Source organism: Chrysochloris asiatica, unplaced genomic scaffold, assembly GCF_000296735.1.
Source record: "Chrysochloris asiatica unplaced genomic scaffold, ChrAsi1.0 scaffold00177, whole genome shotgun sequence".
In the NCBI taxonomy this organism is placed as follows: Eukaryota; Metazoa; Chordata; class Mammalia; order Afrosoricida; family Chrysochloridae; genus Chrysochloris; species Chrysochloris asiatica.
In genome coordinates, this window is record NW_006408695.1 from 2,944,345 (window position 1) to 2,967,092 (window position 22,748).

The following is a 22,748-nucleotide window of genomic DNA, read 5'->3' on the forward strand; positions in this document are numbered from 1 at the left end:
AGTAGATTCCAACTCAGCGGGACTATTTAGGATAAAATAGAACTACTTCTTAGGGTTTCTGAGACAGGAGAGCAGACACCCTCATCTTTCTCTTGCTGCAAGGTCCATATGAACCAGAATGTCTAAAATATTTAGAAAAAAATATTTAAATACTAAAAAAGAAAAAAGAAAGTTTGCTGACCTCTGTCCTAGATAGTCAAACCCTTTAAGCCACACACACACTATTTAATAAGCAACAATTTGGTCTGACAGAATTTTTTCCTGTCAACTGAAAAAACTGACAGTAAATAGTTGCTGTTGAGTAATTCTGCCACCACAAGATATGCTAACAGGTAATTCAGCTGAAGTCATTTTGCCTGACTCAAACTTTTCCAGAGTTGAACAAGCAGCCATTTGGGAGTATTTCTTAATCCATTAGTGGTATGCATGTCTTGGGAAAGGCATTATCCCATCTGGACTACCCTTTCTTTGTCTATAAATTATGTTACTGGGATCTATTTCTTTGATTTCTGTTGCATTATACTATGAGAAATAATTCAGTTCTGCACCTGAGCACTTTTATATATATGGGAAGACTCCAAAAGGTTTATGGTTTGTTGAATGTAAAATTGATGACCTGCTCTATAAACCTTTATTCAATTGACACCAAAAAGTTTAAACAAAAACCCTCCTGTAAAGCACAGTTCTACTCTGACACACATGGGATTACTATAAATTGCAATAAAATAACAACAAAAAAGTTCATGGAAAATTTGAATGAAAAGATAATGGAGTTTTCTCACAAATATTTCAAAGCCCCCTCACATTTCTCCCTGGCATCTCAAAAGAATCCATAGAATTGGCAATTCTGACTATAACCCTGAGTTCTAACTCATCTTTGTAATACTCAGTGTCACCAAGGAATTTAATTAAGCTTTCTGTTGTGCTGTAGATATGTAACTATAAAATTTAAAACATACAAAGCTTTCATGTTAAAGGCAAAAGGTGGGCAAAAGGGTCTTAAATGCTTGACCAGACTAAAGTCCTCTGAAGAGAGAGCATACTTCTTTTCTTTCCTTTTCCTGCCCATCTATACCCCATAGCCAACAGATAAGATGCTCAGGAGCTACTTCCTGACCTTCAGAGAGAGATAGATTTCAGCCCTTTCAACTGGATTTGTATTTATTTAGAAAGGAATCATGAGTCCTCTTTGTTAAAGTTTCCATGACTATCTCTTTATAGATGTTGTTGTTGTTGTTACGTGCCGGGGAGTCGGTTCTGACTCATAGCAACCCTATACAGGGTTTCTGAGGCTGTAAATCTTTACGGGAGCAGAAAGCCTCATCTCTCTCCCGCGGAACAGTTGGTAGTTTCGAACTGATGACCCTGAAGTTAGCAGCCCGATTCCTAACCACTATGCTACCAGAGCTCCTTTCTCTTTATAGTAGCTAATAATATATCAGAAAAGAGTCAGTATATGTTGCTTATATTTCTATTTTAAAGACTATCTTTGCCTTTGGCAAGAAGAGAGTTTGGCTTCATTTCCTTTTCCTGAAGGGTGAAGTCAAATGTCTGAATTGCTCAAATGGGCATAATTTATATATATTTGACATTTCTCTACAGAGGTCTGGCAATACTTGTAGTACTAACACACTATAATTAAGCTATCAAGTGAGTATTCTTAACCACAGAAGAGTTAAGTATAAACAGTCCTGATTTATCAACTTCCTTCCTTTCATAAGTGCTTTTCTCTTCTGGTTAGTCATAAAACATCATCATCAAAGATACAACAACCAGGGTAAAACTTAATGTATAAATATTATGTTATCATGTGTATTCTTAATATTAAGGCAAAAATGTATTGCTGGAAGACAGTCTGTAGTAGGGATTCTAAAACATGGCAACGTGATGCTATCTTGTCCTTCAGCACCTAAACATTTTTCCATTGAGTATATAATAAATAAGTCATAGAATTCTCCTTAATATGACATTCAAAGAGATTACTGTATTGGAACACCTAATTTCTATCCCTTATTTACAGAACTTCCCCCAAAATATATTATGTGCATCTCAGGAAATCTACTGGGACCAGAGAAGATGATATGTTTTAACATATACACACACTATTACATGAATAGAGTGTGTACTCAAAATTCTTTCAATGATAGACTTATTTGGATCGGAAAAAAAGGAGAAGTAAACAAACACTGTTAGTGTGGATCACTTTGTAGTTCACCTGAAATGGATTGGATTCAATTTCAGAAGATGAATGGAATTTCAAGGAAAGGTTATGATAAGAAACATGAAAGGCTGATCTGGACAAAGGAGCCGCATTTCAGCTCTTCTGAAATTATTATGATCTGATGTCTCACAACTGCATCTTTTACATCATCCATCACAACGCTGACCTGAATCAGCATTGTTTATTTACACCTCCTAAAATGATACATCGACACACTCACTGTTTCTGAAGTAAGTGTTGGTGTTGCTGCTGCTGCTGCTGCCTGTATGTTTCAATTGTGTGCTGGGGAAGGTACTGCATGAGCTCCAGGGACTCCTTGATCTTCAACAGCATTTCATAGGTCTCACGGCCCCTCACCTATGTAAGTAAGCAGGAGGAAAGGTAAGGAATACGGAAGCCCTGTAGAACTACTGCAGTTTAGTCTGTTCTCTTTTTCATGATCGTTTTGTTCTCTATAAAGTCACCATGAACACTGACTCAGTGAATACTGGGCCACTGCTCCTAGGAAAAACCCGAGTTCCTAGGAGGTTCTGATCACAATGCTTTGTCAACCAATCAAAACATACCCTTGTTTATTCTTCTGTTTTCAGTATGAAAGCTGAAACAAGAAGGCAGAGCGTTGCCTTATTGGATCTCAGCTAGGAGAATGCATGCTGAGTACACAAATGTTACAAAGTTTTGCAGCTCTGCGTATGCCTGACCTCCACGCATGAATGACCAACGAAGGACCACGAGTATTGATTTTGAGGTAGCAAATACATTTTAGCAATATGTACGGAAATATGTACGGAATTCATAAATAATGAAAATTGATTATATTTATCTCTGGAGGGGTAAATGTTTTCAATTAGTTTAAAACAGTCTCTTTTTTAGAGAGTCTATTAGATGAGGCAAATGAGGTGCTTATAGTACTTGGGTGACCCAAAGAATGATTACCTTTTAAAATTTTGTTCCTGAGGCACACCCTGTTTGCCTCTACCTAGTACCTAACTTTCCTGAGCTCTGGTAGCGTAGTGGTTACGAATCGGACTGTGGGTTCACAGTTTTGCAAGGTCAGCAGTTCGAAACTACCAGCTGCTCTGCGGGAGAAAGATGAGGTTTTCTGCTCCTGTAAAGATTTACAGCCTCGGAAACCCTGTACAGGGTCTCTATGAGTCAGAACCGACTCCACGGCACATAACAACAACAACAACAGAGGTACTTTGCTAGGTTAACTTCTACTCATTCTTCACAAGAGATCTCTGCTATCACCTTTTCTGAGAAGAGGTTCCTGATCTCACTCTTAGGCCAATTCTGTTGCATTTCTATGTATCCCATAACCCCATTCCTAGCTCTACTGAAGCATTTATTTTAGTTTAACTTTTTGTCTCCTTGTCGTAAGGCAAGCTCTTTGAAGGTAAGAAATGTGCCTAACTGATCTGTTGTTTAGAGCCTAGCATATTTGACACGCAATAAACACGCAATAAACTATGAGTCAGTTTTGACTCTGTGTAGGATTTCCAAGGAGAGACTTCTGGGTTTGAACTGCTGACCTTGTAGTTAGCAGTCCAGTGCTTATCCTACAATGCCACACCAGGACACCTTTGTATATTGTAGCCTGAGACAAAAAAAAAGACACTAAGAATCTTAGTTAACTCATTCATTGCCTGAATGGTCTATTGCCAGGAGGCCAGGCACTAAAGAAGGTGGGGAAGTGGATATGGTACATGAAACCTGACAACTTGCTTTAGCTTTAATCCCAGGGTGGTAGTTTCCAGTCAAATCTCCTGGCCTTGTCTGCCCATGTCTTAAGTCAATTTAGAGGACTGGCACCAAAGACTATACCACCAAAACCCAAACCCATTGCCTCTGAGTAGGTTCTGATTCATAGTGGTCCTATAGGACAAAATAAAACTACCCCCCAGGCTTTCCAGGACTCCTGGTGTGATGTGGTAGGACAGCACTAGACTGTGAATCACAAGGTCAGCAGTTCAAATCCACCAACTGCTCCTTGTAAACCCTATACGGGGTGTCTATGAGTTAGAACTGACTCGATGGCACTTAACAACAAGAACAACATACGGTTTCCAAAGCTCTAAATCTTTACAGACACAGACCATGTCTTTGCCTTTTGGAGTAGCTGGTAGGAGGTTTGAAGCTCCGACCCTTCAGTTAGCAGCCAAAAGTTTAGCCATTGTGCCACCAGGGCTCCTCAAAGGCTACAAAACACAAAAACTGTTGCAATGTTAGAAGCAAAGATGTACAACAATAAGAATTTAAAGAACTGAGACCACAGTCTATTAAAGGTCACCTGATTGAGTCAATGCTCTTTGCAGGAAGGAACAGTTTTCATACATAGTAACTGAACCGAGCCTTCTGGCTATTCATATATAATTGTGGAGCCTACCTTGTTTTGTTTTCTTTACAGCACTCCCTAAGAGAAATCACTGTCACTGCTCTATAATTGCTGTATTATCTATGTGGTGAACTCTTCCTAACAGATTGTTAGTCAGAGGTTAGTATGGTCATGCTGCCTAGAATAATCTTATCATCGTCATATAATAAAGCACAAATTAATTTTAAATATTGGTGTACAAAGAACTCTGTTAAAGAGAGTACCTTTAATGGGGTGGGTAGGAGGAGCCCAAACTGTTAATATATTCCAAAACTGTGAAGGGAAGGGATAATTTCCCAATTTTTCAACAACATACTCTGTATTCTATACCACTAGCTACTTTCCTGCCTTCCTCGTGCCACAGATCACCAGAAGAGGATCATATAGTACAGCTCTTCCAAAGAAGATGAAAATGAAACAACATTGAAAAGTCCCAGGCGACTCACTGGTAAGTATAACAATTCATCATCTGGGGATCTTCGCTTCTTGATGGACGTCATCTGGATACCATGTGTGTTCTGACGAAAAGCTGGCAGAGGAAAAATACAAGTTTTTCTCCAGGAAATATTTGTGAAGCAATAATACATTTATCAAACAGACAATGGTGGTGGTGGTAATGGTTTTGTGCTGTTAAGTTGGCTTTGACTCATAGTGACCCTGTATAGTGTTTCTGAGGCTGTAAATCTTTATAAGAACAGAAAGCCTCATCTTTCTCCTGTGGAGCAGCTGGTAAATTTGAACTGCTGACTTTGTGGTTCACAGTTCAGCTCATAATCCACTACACTATCAGGGCTCTGTCAACAGACAATAGCATCAGCAGAATTTATGAGATCAGAGTTTCTAGTTCTAAGCAACCATTTAATTAGCAATGATTGCTTTTACGTTAAGTGTAAATCTATCAATAATGGGGAGGGGAAAAGTGGGGGAAGAACAGGTGAAAGAAAGTAATTTCATATGCTGGGAAAGGCCTTTAGTGTAAGTACTCCTACAGAAAACCCCAGGTCTTGCTGAGAGTGTGCCTGTGAGCAACTGTTAAGGAAAAAAAGATAAACTGGTTTTGTGATTTAATTTTTAGAGCATTCATCTTCCAGGAGCTAAATGCATTATGTAAGGAATTGTCTTGCTAGTGCATTCAGCCTTGTGGGTTTACCCCTCCCATTTTCTGTGCATACATCACGTAACTTCTGACAAGCAGTCTCATTATCCAGGATGTCCGTTTTCTCATTGGTAAAATGAGTGAATTAAGTTGAAAAATGCCTAAAGTTTCTGAAATTAGAAACTATTTCCAAGCAAGATTCAAAGTATAGAGATGACCCTCCTAATAATGTGCTGATAATCTGTTCTTAATAAATGTCGGGGTTATTAACTTGATGGCAACGATGTAGCTTCTTTTTCTGTCTACTTTTCATCACTGATTTTTTTTTTTTTTTTAGCAATAATCAAAGAGAAAGCTTGACAGGAAAAACAAACCATGCTGAGCAATTAGGGTTTGAGGGCAAAAGGTTGTGATATTCTGTTGTGCTCCTGTAAAGGGCAATGCAATTTGTTTCTTTTGGATAACCAGACTGTAGTGTATTTTAAAATACTTGTTGCTTGCACATGAAAAGAATGATGCAGGGTCCCTAACTTACACTATGCAAATAAATTCAAAGTGGATTAAGGGCAAAATGTGAGGTCTAAAACTATAACACTTTGAGGAGTAAAGACACTAATGCAGCTTTACCATCTAGTTTTTGTGTTTCATTTTTGAACATCCGAAAAAAAAAAAAAAAATGACTTACTGATATTTTAGAGCAATAGTCTAGTGTACTTTAACCTTTATGAATATTTTTCTTTTATCTGTTGGTTATAGTCTTCACATTTTTGTCAACATTTTTATCATTGCTGCTCTAATTGTTTCACACCTATTAATTTAGACTCAACGCTATCTAAACTTCTCATTTATGTTTTGAAGCTACTGTTGTCCTTTTGGTTCTACATAATTTTTGAATGGTCACACTATTTAAAGGTGACATTTACTTTTTGAACTAAACTATTTTTTTGTTGTTTGTTTGGAGATGACTACAGTAAAGAGTAATACTGGGCAATAGTTTTGGGGGTGACTCTGGCCTCAATGAGTCCAGTAAGTCTGGATTATTTGTAAATATGGAGTTCTGTTCCTTATTTTTCTCATCCTACAATGGAAAAGGACATCATGCTTAGTAAAGTGGAGGGTCAGTGACAAAAAGGAAGACCCTTAAGGTAATGGATTAACACAGTGACAGCTACAATGGGCTCAAACCTAACAAAAATTGTGAGGATGGCACAGGACCAGGCAGTGTTTCATTTCAGGTGTGCAGAGGGTCGCTAGAAATTGGAATCAACTCAACAGCACCTAACAACAATACCACCACCAGGATCCATCTGTTGTGAGGAACCTGGTTTTTAACAATGGATTCTTAGCCATGGCACTCAAAGCATGAGCAGCAAACAACATAAAAAGGATTACATTAAATTGAAAGATCTTGTGAATCTTCAAAGGAGTTTATCAACAGAGTGAAGAGACAACCTACAGTTTGTGAGAAAAATTTTGCAAACCATATATCTAATAAGGGTTTACTATCCAGAACATATGAAACACTTGTAATGCTGTCTGGCTCATGCAAGGCACTTCCTAAAGTGAAATTTCACTACAAGCCAGAAGCACATGAGGATCAGTAGTCATCAAACTAAACAACTGGATTGCTAGGTCTACGGAGGCATTCGTTACGTCATGGGCAAGGAATATATGAAGGTGGCGGATCAGTACTGGACTGCAAACCAAAAGGTCGGCACTTCAAACCCACCAACTGCTTCTTGGAAACCCTTTACTGGGTCACTATGAGTCAGAACTGACTCAAAAGCACTTAACAACAGCAACAATAATAAGAAATCACTCTACAAAGTCTACCCCCTTAAACTGGAGCAGCTCTGTGTAAATCTAGTTTGCATTCCTGGTTCCCTGAAATGGAACTGCTAATAATAGCTTTAAAACCATTGGTCTCAGTATAGAAAAGGTAACTGGCCTCACTGTAGGTAAGGTCATGACAGCTATGCACGTTAAAGCCAAGACTTGACAAATGCCCAGATCTGCACACACGGCCCAGCCTGTACTCCAGGAAATGTGTCCTCACAGCTCAAAGTTCCCATAGGAGACAGCTGGGCTATTTTATTTCCAGCCAGCCTCTCCCCACCCCCACCCCCCCAGGTCAATAACAAAAAGATTAACACCGATAGGCTCTTACAATGGTTCTCACACTTCAGCTGGTATTAGAATCACCTAGTTGTTGTTAAATGCTGTTGAGTCTATTCTGACTCTTAACAAGCTTGTATCAGGTTTCTGAGTAGCAGCTGATGGGTTTGAACCACTGACCTTGTGGTTAGCAGTCTAATGATTATCCTACAGCACAGAATCACAGAATTTGAGGGCTTACTAAAACACAGACAATAGATCCTCATATGAAAAGCACTGAATCAGTAATCCTGACCCCTAAGAATTCTCATTTCTACCAAGTTTGCAGATGATGCTGACGCAACTCACCACGGAATCACATTATTTTACTATGAGTTGAGTGCAGGTTTACAGAGCAGATCATCAGTTTTACAGTCAACAAATCATCCACTTTGTTTCATCTCAATGACTGCCATCCTCTCAGTGTAAGGTCACTTCCCCTTTACTTGCTCCCTGTGTTTCTTTTTGCCATTCCTCCTTTCCCAATCCTTCTGAGATTTGTCCTTAGTTAACTGCCACCCTTTTGATCTTTAATAGTTGACCATTCTGTGGTGTGCATACCTTACATTCTATGGTGTTGTTCTCCCCCTATCATGATCAGCTGCTTAGTTGAAAACTGAATCATAGCAAGTTTGGTTCCAGACCTGAAGGGTGACCAACAGTCAGTCTTGAAGTTCCACTTGTCTCTGTCTGACCAATAAGCTTGTTCTTATTTTAAAAGAACTATTCACTAAGATGATTGCTTTTGTAAAGTCTTGTATACCACCATAATCTTTTTGGTATCCCATCAGCAATATATCTGTGTCCACTGTCTCTGTGACCACAAGTCAGACTTTGCCTTTAGAAGCCCTTCTGTCCTATCGTGGTTCTTCTCCAATATCATTCTTCCCATGGCCCAGTATCTCAAAACTCAACCCTACCCCATTTGCCTACTACAGCTACTTACGGCGCTTCATACCATCACCATTCTTTGTGCTGTCCGAGACTTGCTGTTTTCTGATGCTGTCTTCATCTGCCTTCCGGTCTCGCCCAGGACAAGCACAGATCCGGGCCTCAAAACAGCGTCGGCCCAAGACTTGCCCACTAGGAATTAGAGATGAGGGGATGAAAGGGTTAAAATCCCCCAAATTTGAAATGCTCTTGGAGTTCTCCCATTGCCATTTCTGCTGCCAGTGCCATTTTCAGTGCGCCACCATTACCCACTCAGCCACGGCAGCTTTGAGGATGGACCCAAAAGCACTTGGCACAACACAAAAGTGCTGAAATGCCACCAGCAATATTAGTAAATAACATTCCATTTGTTCTGCAAAGAACCTCCAAGCCATTAACTGAACAGCTGTATTTAGCTACTTATTTTGAAGGAAACTTGAGTTAAGCCAGTGGATGTCTCAGGATAAAATCCCCTCAGGCAGCCCAGACTTATTCAAAGAAACTGTTAAATGCCTAAGGGGCCACATGAAAACAAACATTGTCTAATCAGAAACAATTCCAGTCAAATGTCAAGCATTCAGGTATGAAGCAACTTGCACGCCTTCCCAGCTCCCTTTTCCCCCTCTCCCTTTACCCACCCTCTTCTGTCTCCACTTTCTTAGATCTTTTATGTAATGTTTGCTGCAAAGATTTACAACACAAAGGACAAATCAGGGTAGCTCTCTGCTGTACATGCAAAGTGAGTGGTAAAGTAGAACCAACTTCACTTTGCCCTCTGCCCATGCTTTTTGAAGAAGGACAATTCTATGAAGAAGGACAATGCCACTTACTCTCTGGTTTCCAGAGTAACAATGATTAAAATTGGACGGCGGTTCATTCCTCCAACACAACTGCTATTGCACATGAAATTGTACAAGACTGTCGTGAATTCAGTGCCAACCTGAACACAAGGGGAAAAAGAGTCTGTGTTAACTGTGGTTTTAGCTGATGAACTTCCTTCTAAGTTCTTGCCTCTATTTAAATAATTCCACATCTGATGAAGTGATAGTCCTTTTTATAGATGAGGCAAGCTCTAAAGCCCACTATAGATTCCTCATTGCTTTTCATCTAGGGAAACTTATATCTAAGGTTTACATCATTTGACAATACATTAGGTGAAATAGACTAACAGATAAATGATTGTGACCCTGATCATTGACAAGCTGATCTATATTACCCAAGTCAAACAAGCTACACCACATACACGAATATCACGAAAAAGGAGACCTGAAAAATTACCATAAATAGTAGAAAAACGCTTCAAGGATATTTTCCCTCTTTGGATAAAACAGTATAACAGATTTGAATGCACACTTAAATTAATAGCACCTTGTATCTCAAAGACCTTCAGAATCATTTATGTAGTCTAAAATGTTAATTTATGGATGATGCAACTGAAACCCTGGAAGGGAGGATCATGTACATGCCAAAGGTTCACACACCAAGACATCAATCCAAAGGACTCTGGGCTTTCTACTCCAGTGTTCTTTTCACTGTATCAGTCTGCAAATCTGTTCATTCAAATGTCAGCTAAGAAAGTCTTCTTGGTGCTGCTGATGAGCTGTGGAGTCAGTTCAGACTCACAGCAACACTGCATAGGGTTTCCAAAGCTTTAAATATTTATAGGAGCAGAAAACCTCATTTTCTTACATGGAGCGACTGGTAGATTCGAACTGCTGACCTTGGAGTTAGCAGCCCAAATTATAACCCATTACACTACCAGAGATTCTTTTTAGGCTTTCCCATTTGTAGTTTAAAATAAGAATATTTGCATCCAGCACTGGTGTACAGCTACTACCAATTCAATTGCCAAACTCTTTTTGAATAAAACAATTTATCATTCCTTTATCTTTTAATTCCATGTATCCACAAACTTTTTGGAGCTCCTTCATGTAAAGTCAATTGCCAGCTCAATTATCATCTACCTTCAGGACAGAAATGTGGGAACAAAGCCATATAACAAATTAAAGAGTTCTGAAGAAGATTAGAACACAGGCACATGGAGAAGAAGAAGAATACAAAAATACAAAAGTAGTTACATTTTTGATGTTAAGTAATAACATAGTAATAGATGCTAGTAAGCTCCTTTATCACGAAAACAAATGCTTTGCCTAACGCTTATCTTTTTTACCTGGGGCGGCTCATAAGGTACCAGCACACTCTGTCTTCCTGTGATGGGGTCTTCTACATACTGGGCATGACTATTTCCTTCTACTCGAATCAAATGACTAGGAGGTGCAATCTGTCCTGCAGAACAACAACAACAACAAAAAAACAGGCAACAGAGTTAGCTCTTGACCCTCAAAACAAAGAAAGCAAAAGGAAACAGCATGGATGACAGAATATTTGTGGCCTAATAAATGGTTTGTGTTATAAAGAAATATACATCTTTGAAAAAAAGACAGATCTGGTTGCCAGATAGTTGTTAATACATGAAGCCATCTCAATTCTTTTAACAATAATAGAAAGGACTGAACTGCTCATTTATGTCTTAGGGCACACACAGTCCTATGTTTCTGGTGCGTAAGGTTAACAATGCCAGTCTTTTAAAGAGCTCTATGCCTACATCTGTGACTCAGTCCATGGAAAGAATTTTTCCATCTTCCCTGAGAGACAGAAGAAAAAGGTCACATCAAAAAATCAGTTTTATTGTCTTTTTCATGAACCCCTGCGTCGAGGGGAAAGAAAAGTGAAGCAAATTCTAAAAGAGCCTAGGCAAAGGTTCCAAAAATTGTGATCTTTTGGCGAGCTCCAAAAGAAAGAAGCTGACCCAAGAATTGGGAGCCATAAAGGTTTTCTTAACCTTTGCCCATGTATTCTCACTCTAAGAAAAATCTATTCAATTGCAATAGAAAGCTAAGTGTGTCAAACTAAGTGTGTTCTCTGTAGCAAAATACAGTAAAGTAATAAAAAATCCAACAACAATTATGCCCAACAATGAGACTGTAGTTGATAATAAAAGTTATGTCACCTTGATAGAACACAGAGCAGTTAGGTAAAATCACACAAAATCTTTGTTACATGGAATATTCTGTATGGCATAATGTTAAGGCAAATGCAGAAAACAGTTCAATGAAAAGCAAGATTGAGAACCAGTCCTAGTTATATGGAATAAGCTTTATTGCATAATGCTAAGTGAAAAGCAAAGACTATGCAGCCATGTAGATAAAGAACTAAAAATTAATGTGTAAAATATACTGCGTTAAGGTGGGAGAATTTCGACTTTCTCTTTTTCTAATTTCTATCTAATGTTTGCTTTATTCCTTTAATTTTCTCTACCATCTACTTTATTCTCTATTTTCACATTCTTGCTACCTTCCAATCTTTTAATGTTTAATGTGCTTGCCCTCTTTCCCTATCCCAATGCCATACATTTACTAGGGTATTTCTGATCAAAGTATCCTAAATCTCAGTCTCTCATGTACCTTCATTAGTATTCAGTGACTCCTTATCTGATCTCCTGTCCTTCTTTTCCATCTTTAGGAACTCACTGTTTAGTCTCATTTCATAGAAGCATTAGAGTTTCACATGTAATGGCACACTTGGAAATAATGACCTCTTCTATCAGACTGGTATTGGATCCGAGGCTCAGAGTCTGCTAAGCATACTAACAGGACTAAGAAAGATGATGGCTAAGATTTCTTATCCACATATACAGAGCCTAGAGGTAGTCATCATGATAAGACACTTGCTCCCTAAGCTCCTGGTTCTTCACTTTACTGCCCCAACCTTCCTGGTGCGGTGCTGTAGGCTAAGCACAGGATCACAAGGTTGGTTTGAACTGCAAGGCTGGCGTTAAAATCCACCAGCCACTCCTTGGAAACCTTATATAAAGTCGCTATGAGTCAGAACTAAGACAACGGCACTTAACAACAACAAATCTTCTAGAACTTCTACTTACTCCTCTTATCCATTATTTGGAGTCCTGGTGCAACACTGTAGGATTAGCATTGCCTGCTAACCACAAGACTGGCAGTTCACACTCATCAACTGTTCCTCAGAAACCAAACCCTATACAGGGTTAACCATTACTTGCCTTTTTATACTTTTATCTTCCTGTCTCTCTTTCCTCTCTAGTTTTTCATTATTCTTCTCCATTCATGCCCCTTCCTCTTCCATGTCCCTACTGGTCTAGTCTTGAAAACCACTCTAGAAAATTCACTAAAGTTGAAGACTACACTAGCCTGGGCTGAGAAAGCCAGCTGACATATGATTCTCACTATATCTTCTTTTTACAAAAAATATAATAATAACAGTAATAAAGGAATCAGTATGAACGAGTCTAGGACATCTAGCAATTGCAAAAATAAGTAGTGCAACCATTTTGAGAGCCTTGAATTTACCATGATTCTCAGATGCTCTCAATCAAAAAGGCAAACTAAGTTGCCATTAGATTGCAGAGTTCTGAACCAGGTAAGTAGGTCTGAAACAAAAATCCCATAGGATTCCTATCTTTCAGAAGCTTACTAGAACAGGTATAGGTTCCATTTGTCCTTACCCTCATTGAATTCACGGCTCAGTTCATGGTTGGGGCACCGTTTCACCACCTCAGTGACATGCTCAGCTTTCTTGTAGACAGGCATGGCCCGGATGACAGCACCCTGAGGAGGAGGGGTCATCACCTTGATCTGGATGGGACATGTCTTTGCAATTTGGCAGTACAGTTTCTTCAGTTCAGTGGAATACTGCTCATAGAAGGGGTTGGTGGTAGAGGGAAGGAAAGAACCGACAAGAGATATTATTACAATCAAAATCAAACAGCAAAAACAAAAAGATGCCTACTATTCATGGTCTTTATAGCTGCATGTTCACCATTGACTACTACCATCATATCTATCAATGTTATTAAATTAGTTGATACACACACACATACATGTATGTATGTATATATATATGTATATATACATATATATATGTGTGTGTACACACTTATACATGCATACACACATGAGGGTACTTCAAAAAGTTCATGGAAATATTGTTACCTTTTCATTCCATTTCCCACAAACTTTTTGAAGCCCTCGCATATGTGTGGGTATCACATTAACAAATATCGAAGTTGTAGCAAATAAATACATCAAAATGATATTTTGCTATTTTGAAAGAAGTCATGCATTTGCAAAAGGTTTCACTTCACATTGATTAAAACTCATTTATGCCCTTAGTCCCTGTTATCTTCTTTGGGAATGAAGAAAACAAGGCTTACAGGGCTTTCAATGGTTAATAACATGGACAGCTTCATAAGTTAACAGAAACTAAATGGAAAAACCAATGTCCTTATGTATGGGTGACATTAAACACTAAACCACAAAGATAGCTTTCTGTTTTGCAGATTATAATTAACCAAGTCCTCATAATGCTCTAGGGAGATTCACAAGAATTAGGATTTATAGAATTTTTAGAAGATGGAATATCTGGCAGAGGATAAAGAGATTTTACTTGAGGCCAACCGTCATAAAGTTGCCTAACAAGAGCAACCCAAACTATTGCATTTATCTTCTAAAGTCGTAATAGAAGAGAATATTAGAGCTAAAAGGGGCCTTTGACCTTATTTTGGTCCTATGTTTTCATGAATAAAGGACTAGTCTAAAGACATACAGTCAGACAGCCATTGAAAATCCTCGGGAGTACAGTCTTACTCTGACACACATGGAGTTTCTATGACTTCAAAGTTGTGTGGTTGTTGTTGTTGTCTCTATGCTGTTTCATCTTTCCACCTTTGAACTAGAATGGAAAGTCTTCATTCTAATCCTTACATTATATTAAACTTTCTCACCCCTGTTCTCTGGGTCAAGGCTCAATTGCTACATTCGAAAACTCTAATGCTAGGGTGAAACCACCCAGACTTGGAATTGCTGGCCAAGACTGGTGAACCAAGTAACACTTATCCAAAAAAGAGTAAACACACACACACAGAGGTGGCAATCCTAAAACTGGCAGCAACATCATTCCAAGGGAAGACATTGAGTAGATGGAATGAGAATAGCAAACGTATATGTTATTGATATGTTCCAACTCAAACTGACTAAAGACAAATATCCTAATAAAAAGCACATTAAAAAATATTTATGTGTTGCTTTTGAAATATAATCTTTATATAAATAATCTTTCTTTCTCTTTTAAGTATTTCAGTTCTATGAAATTTTTCAGTTAAAATTTCCCAATGCCAAAAGTGAATTGCATAATCACTTCTCCATGCCTACAGGCCAAGGATTAAACACAGCAAAAGGGTTTTTACATAGCTTGCAGAAATAGGAAACATGCCAAAAATCAGTCAGAAAAATAAAATTCTAGTTGAGAAACACTGAATTAAATCTAGGTAGATATGTTTGCTCTTATATGTTTCACTAATGACTTTAGGAACAAAGGCATTATCCTAAGACGGGTTAAAAATTCACTTTTACCGAAAATGCCAATCGTTTCAGTTTGGAGACAAAAATAATATGCATTCTAACCATGAGTGCCATGAAATGCACCTTAGGAAAGATGACTGAAAACTAAGTCTGTCAGCTAATACCTGAAGGCAAAACAAAAAAAAGGCATCCTTCCAAGTATGTGAAAATTGCAAAAAAGAAAGAAAGAAAGAGGGGTAAGTGTTCAGAGTAGAACAGTTTCTTAAGAGAAAATTCCATTTTCATAATTGACATACTATACATCAGACTTGACAGACTAAGATATAAAGTCTTGGGGTTAAAAGTAGGCACCCCCAGGTGTTGATTTTCACTCATTCTCAACATGTTGTTGTTGTTAGGTGCCATTGAGTCGGTGCCAACTCATATTGACCCCTATTGCACAGCAAAACGAAACACTGCCTAATCCTGGGTCAACCTCACTACCACTGCCAAGCTTGAGTCCATCGATGCTGCCACTTGGCCAATCTGTCTCATTGGGGGTCCTCCTCTTTTTCTCTGACCTTACCAAACATAGTATCCTTCTCTAGCGACTTGTCCCTCCTGACAATAGGTCCAAAGTATGAGATACGAAGTTTGGCCCTTTTGGCCTCCAAGGAGCACTGTGGCTGCACTTCTTCCAAAACAGATCTATTGATTCTTTTGGCAGCCCATGGCACTTTCAATATTCTCCTCCAACACCATAACTCAAAAACACCAATTCTTCTACGTTCTTCCTTAGTCACTGTCCAATTTTTGCATGTGAGGTTAATGAAAATACCATGGCTTAGGTCAGGCACACCTTAGTCCTCAAGCTGACATCTTTGCTCTTCAACGCTTTAAAAAGTTCTTGTGCAGCAGATTTGCCTAATGCAATACATCATTTGATTTATTGACTGCTGCTTCCGTGAGTGTTCATAGTTGATCCAAGAATGAAGTTCTTGACAACTTCAATCTTTTCTCCATTAATAAGAATGTTATTTATTGGTCCAGTAGTGAGGATTTTTGTTTTCTTTAATTGAGATGTAATCCATACTGAAGGCTGTGCTCTTTGATCTTCATCAGTAAATGTTTTAAGTCCACTTCACTTTTAGCAAGCAAGGTTGTATCATCTGCATATCGTACGTAGGTTGTTTATGAGTCTTCCTCCAATCCTGATGCTACTTTTTTCTTCATATAACCTAGCTTCTCAGTACATTTGCTCAGCATTACAGGATGAATAAGTATGGTGAAAGAATACAACCTTGTCACACATCTTTCTTAATTTTAAACCATTCAGTGTTCCCATATTCTGTTTGAACAACAGCCTCTAGGTCCAGGTACAGATTCCTCATGAGCACAATTAAGTGTTCTGGAATACTTATACTTCACAATGTTGTCCATAGCTTGTCATGATCCACACAATCAAAAGCCTTTGCATAGTCAATAAAGCACAAGAAACATCTTTTTGATATTCTCTGCTGTTAGCCAAGATCCATCGGACATCAGCAATGATATCCCTCATTACCCGGCCTCTTCTGAATCCGGCTTGAACCTCTGAAGTTCTCTGTCAATGTATGCTTGCAGCTGTTTCTGTATTAACCTTTAGTAAAACTTTACTGGCTTGGGATATCAAAGAGATTGTCCGATGTTCTCTGCATTCCTTTGGGTCACCTCTCTTTGGGCACAAATACGGATCTCTTCCAATCATTCGGCCACATAATTGTCTTCCAAATTTTTTGGCAGACATAAGTGAGTGCCTCCAGTGCCGCCTCACTTTCTTGAAAGATTTCAATTTTTATTACATCAATTCGTGGTGCCTTGTTCTTTGCCAATTCCTTCAGTGCACTTTGGACTTCCTCCTTCAGTATCGGCTCTTGATCATATGCTACCTCTTGAAACGGTTGAACATTAAACATTTTCTTTTGGTACAGTGACTCTGTGCATTCCTTCCATCTTCTCTTGATGCTTTCTGCATCATTCAATAATTTTCCCAGAGAATCTTTCAATAAAGAAAGTCGAGGTGGAATTTTTTCTTTAGTTCCCTCAGCTTGAGAAATGCTGAATGTGTTCTTCCTTTTTGGCTTTCTGATTCAAGATCTTTGCACGTTTTCTTGTAATATTTGGCTTTATCTTCTTGAGCTGATCTTTGAAATTTCCTGTTCAGCTCTTGTACCTACTCATTTCTTCCATTTGCTTTATCATCTCTAAGCTGAAGAGCAAGTTTCAGTGTCTCTTCTGATATCCATTTTGACCTTTTCCTTCTTAATGACTTTTTGCTTTCTTCATATATGATGTTCTTGATGTCATCCCACAACTCTTCTGGTCTTCGGTCTTTAGTGTTTAACGTATCAAATCTGTTCTTCAGATGATCCCTAATTTTTCAGAATAGGGGTGTGGAATCTAATTTATGAGTTTAAATAATGACATAGAATAGCTCCTACCATTTATTTACTTCAGGTGGAAGGAACTTAATTGTCATAAAACACTATGGTGAAGGTATTACAACTATACAATCTCTTATCTGGAACCCTTGGGGCAAATGTTTCAGAATTCAAGTTGTATACATTTCAGAAAGAGAATAAAGCTTATGTAGCATATCTTATAAACACCTCCTTCAAGATTTGGGGCACCCCATAATCACATATTTACATTTCTTCAGAACTGATGAATATTCACACTAAGCTGGAAATGACTGCAAATTACCTCAGGCTAGCCATGTTTCACACCAAATGAGTTTGCAATAAACGTATGAAAAAAAATTAACATACAGCAACTTTTGGTTTTCAGAGCACTCTGGATTTCAACTTTACAGATAAAGGACTATGAACCTATATTATTGAGTCCTTTTTCTAAATAAGACAAGATGTAGGACTTGCCAAGGTCCCACCAAACAGCTGACAAGGCATCAGCACATTAGAGTTTTCCTGTAACAATTGTCCCTCATTTCCATTCTCTCGGCTCATGAATACAATTTTTGTTCAATTTACATTCTAATCCCCAATCCTGTGGTTATTTTCAGAATTCCTAACATTAAAATGGAGCTCAAAGGTGGTCTACTTAACATAAACAATTATTCTTCATTTTACAATGTTTGTTCATTTAATTTTAGGGAGATGGAGAAGGTGTGGGTTAATGCAATGGACTGCAGAGTTAGTTTGAACTATAAGGTCAGCAGTTCAAGTCTCCCCAGTCTCTCCATGACAGCACTTTACAACAACAGAGGGCAGAAGAGCCCTGGACTCCAGTACAACTGTCTATTAAGTTTTATTATGGCTCTGGGTAGTTTAAGAACAAGGTTCTACTCTTAAACATATCTTATAAAGGACTTTATAAGGCCCTTCAGGTTTTGGCCCCATTTTACCATCATATCCTTCCCCCCACCTTTTCATTTCACATCTACTCATACGAACTTCTTAATGCCACAAATAGATCATAGGTTTGTCATCCACAATTCAAACATTCTGTTCTTGGTGTGGTGCTGTAGGATAAGCACTGGACTTTAAGGTCGATTTGAACCGCAAGGTTGGTGGTTTCAACTCACCAACCACTCCTCAGAACCTACTCAACGGCACTTAATGACAACTCACTGTCTGGAACACTCATGGTTTTCCTCTGTTCTCCACCCGATGCCAGTACAATCTGGATATCACTCCACAGCTAAAACTGCAGCTGGTAATACAGATACTGCTTTCCACTTTTACTGGACTTCATAAGTGTACAAATCAAAATATCTGCCCAGGGCCAAGATCCATTCCTTGTATATGTTGTTGTTGCAATGAAGTGCCATCAAATTGGTTCTAATTCAGTGATCCTGTTTTCAGGACTCTGAAGCTGTAAATCTTTTAGGGAGAAGAAAGGCTCCTCTTTCTCCCTCCAATCAGCTGGAGGGCTCAAACCACTGACCTTGTGGTTCCCAGTCCAGTGCTTATTTAGCATCTAGAAAGAGCTTACGTAGTCTGACAGAATCTGTTTTTTACATGGTCAAATCTCTGCTTCTCTATTTGCTTCACTGTTTGCAATTTAGTTCTGTGATGACTTTAATTATTTTCCAATAGTGGCCTATAGTATACTAATAATTTCTTAGATTTGCCATTTCCCTTGTCCTTCACCAAATAAAAGTCACTTTGAGCTTATCTAATTTGTATAAAGCTGTTTGTGTTTTAGCATTATAACAACATCATATACACATGGAAACTCTGGGGGAAAAGAAATATATAACATATTTCCCCTACCCAGAGATACACACTATTTACATTTTAGGTTTTTTTCTATTCAAACATACATATATACACACATATGGCCTTATTCAAACTGGAGTCATACTGTATACAGTTTGATATTATTTTTTTATCTGACATGTCATGAGAATTTTCTAACATTAAAACATGATTTTAAGTGGCTCAATTATATTACCAAGAAGAGATACACTATAAATTAATTTAATCATACCTTTTTTATATGCTATACATTTTTACAGTTTATCAATATTAAAAATAATACTGCATATTTTAACACATAAATCTGAACTAATTTCAATTACAGTTGGGACCTTTCAAGTAGGATAACTAAGTTGGTGTATATTTTATTGTTGGCAGAAAAGTCTGGATATTCTTCTTTTAAATTAAGTAAACTATCTCACCTTAATTCCTTGCTAAATTGTATTTCGTTTTTTATCTTTGTTTTAAAAAAAATTGAGAATGTTATAAACTGGAATTTTTCCTTTATTGAAATTGCTTGGAATTTCATGAGTCTTTAAAGGTGCATGGTTGAATTCAACTAAGGAAGTTGTTTTTTCCTTTTAAAAAATTATGCAAAGAGGTGGGGCTTGATGGTGGCTAGGGTAGAGGTGCAGTGAGGTTCTCCATCAACAATACCACAGAATACCAGGAAAAGCAGATTCAGGGCAGAGCATCCAGGCTCGGAAACACATAAGTAGGAATATTTTAAAAGTTTGAAGGCTTATAGCTAATGGAACTTGTAGCAAAAGTAAGTAATCATGTACTTTTGAATCTTCCAGGCTCGGGGAGTCGACAACTTGGGCAAGACCAAACGGCAAGACCAAGCGGGGGAGCAGACACAACACAGAAAAACACCCACAGGAATCTCAGAACAAAGGTGGACAATACACTTTGTTGGTTTTTCTTTGTTCTGATTTTTTCTTTTTGGTATCTGTTCATTGGTCCACCGCTGTTTGTGCATCTCCATTCTGGTGACTAGAGGGGGTACCTGAGCGAGTGGAAAACCCCCATCGTCACCACTGGTGGGTTCTTCTGCCACACATGCCCTGAACTGTTTGTTTGTTTTTAAATACGGAATAAACCAGAACAAGGGGTTTGGAGAAGGAAAGAGAGTTTAAAAACAAAACAGGCCGAAAATTAAATTAAATCCTGAGGTATAGCATAACAATCAACAGTGGCATCTTGAAATCTATCAGACAGCTTTGAAGGCAAGAAGCTGAAGAGAGGACATTAAAGTCATACTCATATTAGGCTACAGATTTTTTTTTTTCTTCTCCCCCTCCTCTCCCTTTTCTGCGATTATAGATACAGTATCCACATTAGTATTTTTGTTGTTGTTGATTTTTACTGTTGCTATTTTGCTGTTTTATGCTCCCCCTTTTACCTTTAGGGGACTCTCTCTCTCCCTATATTACCCAAGAACAGACAGCAACTGCTGCCATATAGTCAAGCTACAACCACACTATAAAACACCAAAATCCAGGCAAGATCCAATACCAACAGCCATATACCAGGGAGGCAGACAACACCTGTGAAAGTTACTGTGAATTAAGCAATAAGAAGAGTGAAAAGGGAAGCCCACATCCTGATCACATCTACCTGGAAGCAATCAGAAAGCATAAAAATACCAAAACACATACTCAATTAAGTATTAAGCCCACAGATAAAAACTAAACATGTCCCAAGAAGCAAAAGCAGATGACCATATCAGCACATGTCCAGAAACAAGATAAAATGTCTGAGACAAATGACCTAGCGGTAGACCTGGACTCCATTCTGGAAGGAGGGCAGGCCTCGAAAATGCCTGAGAAGGAATTCAGAAAAAATATGATAAAATGTTTCAAGACACTTTACAATGGAGTTGAGAAAAATAAGGAAGAAGTCAGGAAAGTACTACAGGAACAATCAAATAAAATAGATACAGCATTGGAAACAATTCAAAACCTACAGAAAGAGGTCCAAATGATCAATAATATAATATCAGAAACAGACAATACACTGAAAGGGCAAAGGAGTAGAATAGAAGAGATGGAAGGTAGAACCAGTGAGCTGGAAGACAAATCTCTCAATACCAATAAGATAGAAGAGCAAACAGAAAAAAGGATACAAAAATCTGAAGAAGGTCTAAGATGCATGGTGGACAGCACGAAGAGGAATAACTTAAGAATTATCGACATTCTAGAACAGGAAGATTCACACAAGTCCACAGAGGAAATAGTTGACATGAACAGACACTTCACCAAGGAGGAGATCCAGGCAGCCAACAAACACATGAAGAAATGTTTACGATCTCTAGCCATTAGAGAGGTGCAAATCAAAACTACAATGAGATATCATATCACACCAGCAATAACAACAAAGATCAAAAAAGTAGAGGGCAATAAATGCTGGCGGTGATGTGGAAAGACTAGGTCACTCAGCATTGCTGGTGGGATTGCAAAATGGTGCACCTCTCTGGAAAGCAATATGGCACTTCCTCAGAAGGTTGGAAATAGAAATACCTTTTGATTCAGCAATTCCTCTAGTTAGTTGGTACTTACCCACGAGAAATACGAGCCATAACATGAGTAGATATATGCACACCAATGTTCATAGCACTATTTACAATAGCAAAAAGATGGAGACAGCCTAAGTGCCCAACAACTGAAGAATGGATGAGGGTGGGTGAGGGGAGGAAGGGGAAGGTGAAGTGCAGGGTAGGGAAAAGACACAAGATAGCTTGGGTACTAGGGAGGGGGGCAATGTACAAGAAGGGGGAGGGGAATTGAAGAACAAAGCAGACGGGAAAACAATTAGGCAGGTTTGCATAGGCTAAGTGGGACAGAGGTAAAGAATGATGTATGCACAACCTTGGAACAACAGGGCTCTGGGATACAGGGATTGAGACATGATTGGAATGGGGAAAAGGGGGAAAATAATAATGGTTATAAATTGGGCTGTGAACCACACGGTCAGCATTTCAAAACTACCAGCATCTCCGCGGGAGAAAGATGAGGTTTTCTGCTCCCGTAAAGATTTATAGCCTCGGAAACCCTGTTAAGGGTCGCTATGGGTCAGAACTGACTCGACGGCACTTAACAACAATAGCAACAATGTTAAGATACTTGATTGCCTTTTGAATCTTGGTTTCCCTGGCTATCATTATAAAATAGACACTTGAAGGGGAGAGAAAGGAATAGCTAGAAATATCGCCATAGAAAGTTTATAAGTCCGTCTTTGGCCTATAACTCATTGGAATACCTAAAATGGGGCTACAATGTGCCCAGTGAAGGAGGCTTTCTGCGGAGCCTTTGCATTACATAAGACCATAGGAGGAATCTTGAAC

At 38.5% G+C, this 22,748-nt stretch overlaps 1 protein-coding gene across 6 annotated transcripts in view; it reads right to left on the bottom strand.

The window, feature by feature from the left end:
• The window catches only part of TP63 (tumor protein p63), a 323,929-nt gene that overhangs the window by 19,409 nt on the left and 281,772 nt on the right, over positions 1–22,748 (bottom strand). For 5 of the 6 annotated variants that reach the window (XM_006871875.1, XM_006871874.1, XM_006871877.1 and 2 more), the window contains 6 exons: positions 13,313–13,499; positions 10,946–11,061; positions 9,606–9,715; positions 8,792–8,928; positions 5,042–5,124; positions 2,442–2,578 (listed from right to left, as the gene is read on the bottom strand). In XM_006871875.1, the coding sequence (XP_006871937.1) occupies positions 2,442–2,578; positions 5,042–5,124; positions 8,792–8,928; positions 9,606–9,715; positions 10,946–11,061; positions 13,313–13,499 (770 nt within the window). The remainder of the gene's footprint in view (positions 1–2,441; positions 2,579–5,041; positions 5,125–8,791; positions 8,929–9,605; positions 9,716–10,945; positions 11,062–13,312; positions 13,500–22,748) is intronic. The other variant, XM_006871879.1, reaches the window with a different exon arrangement.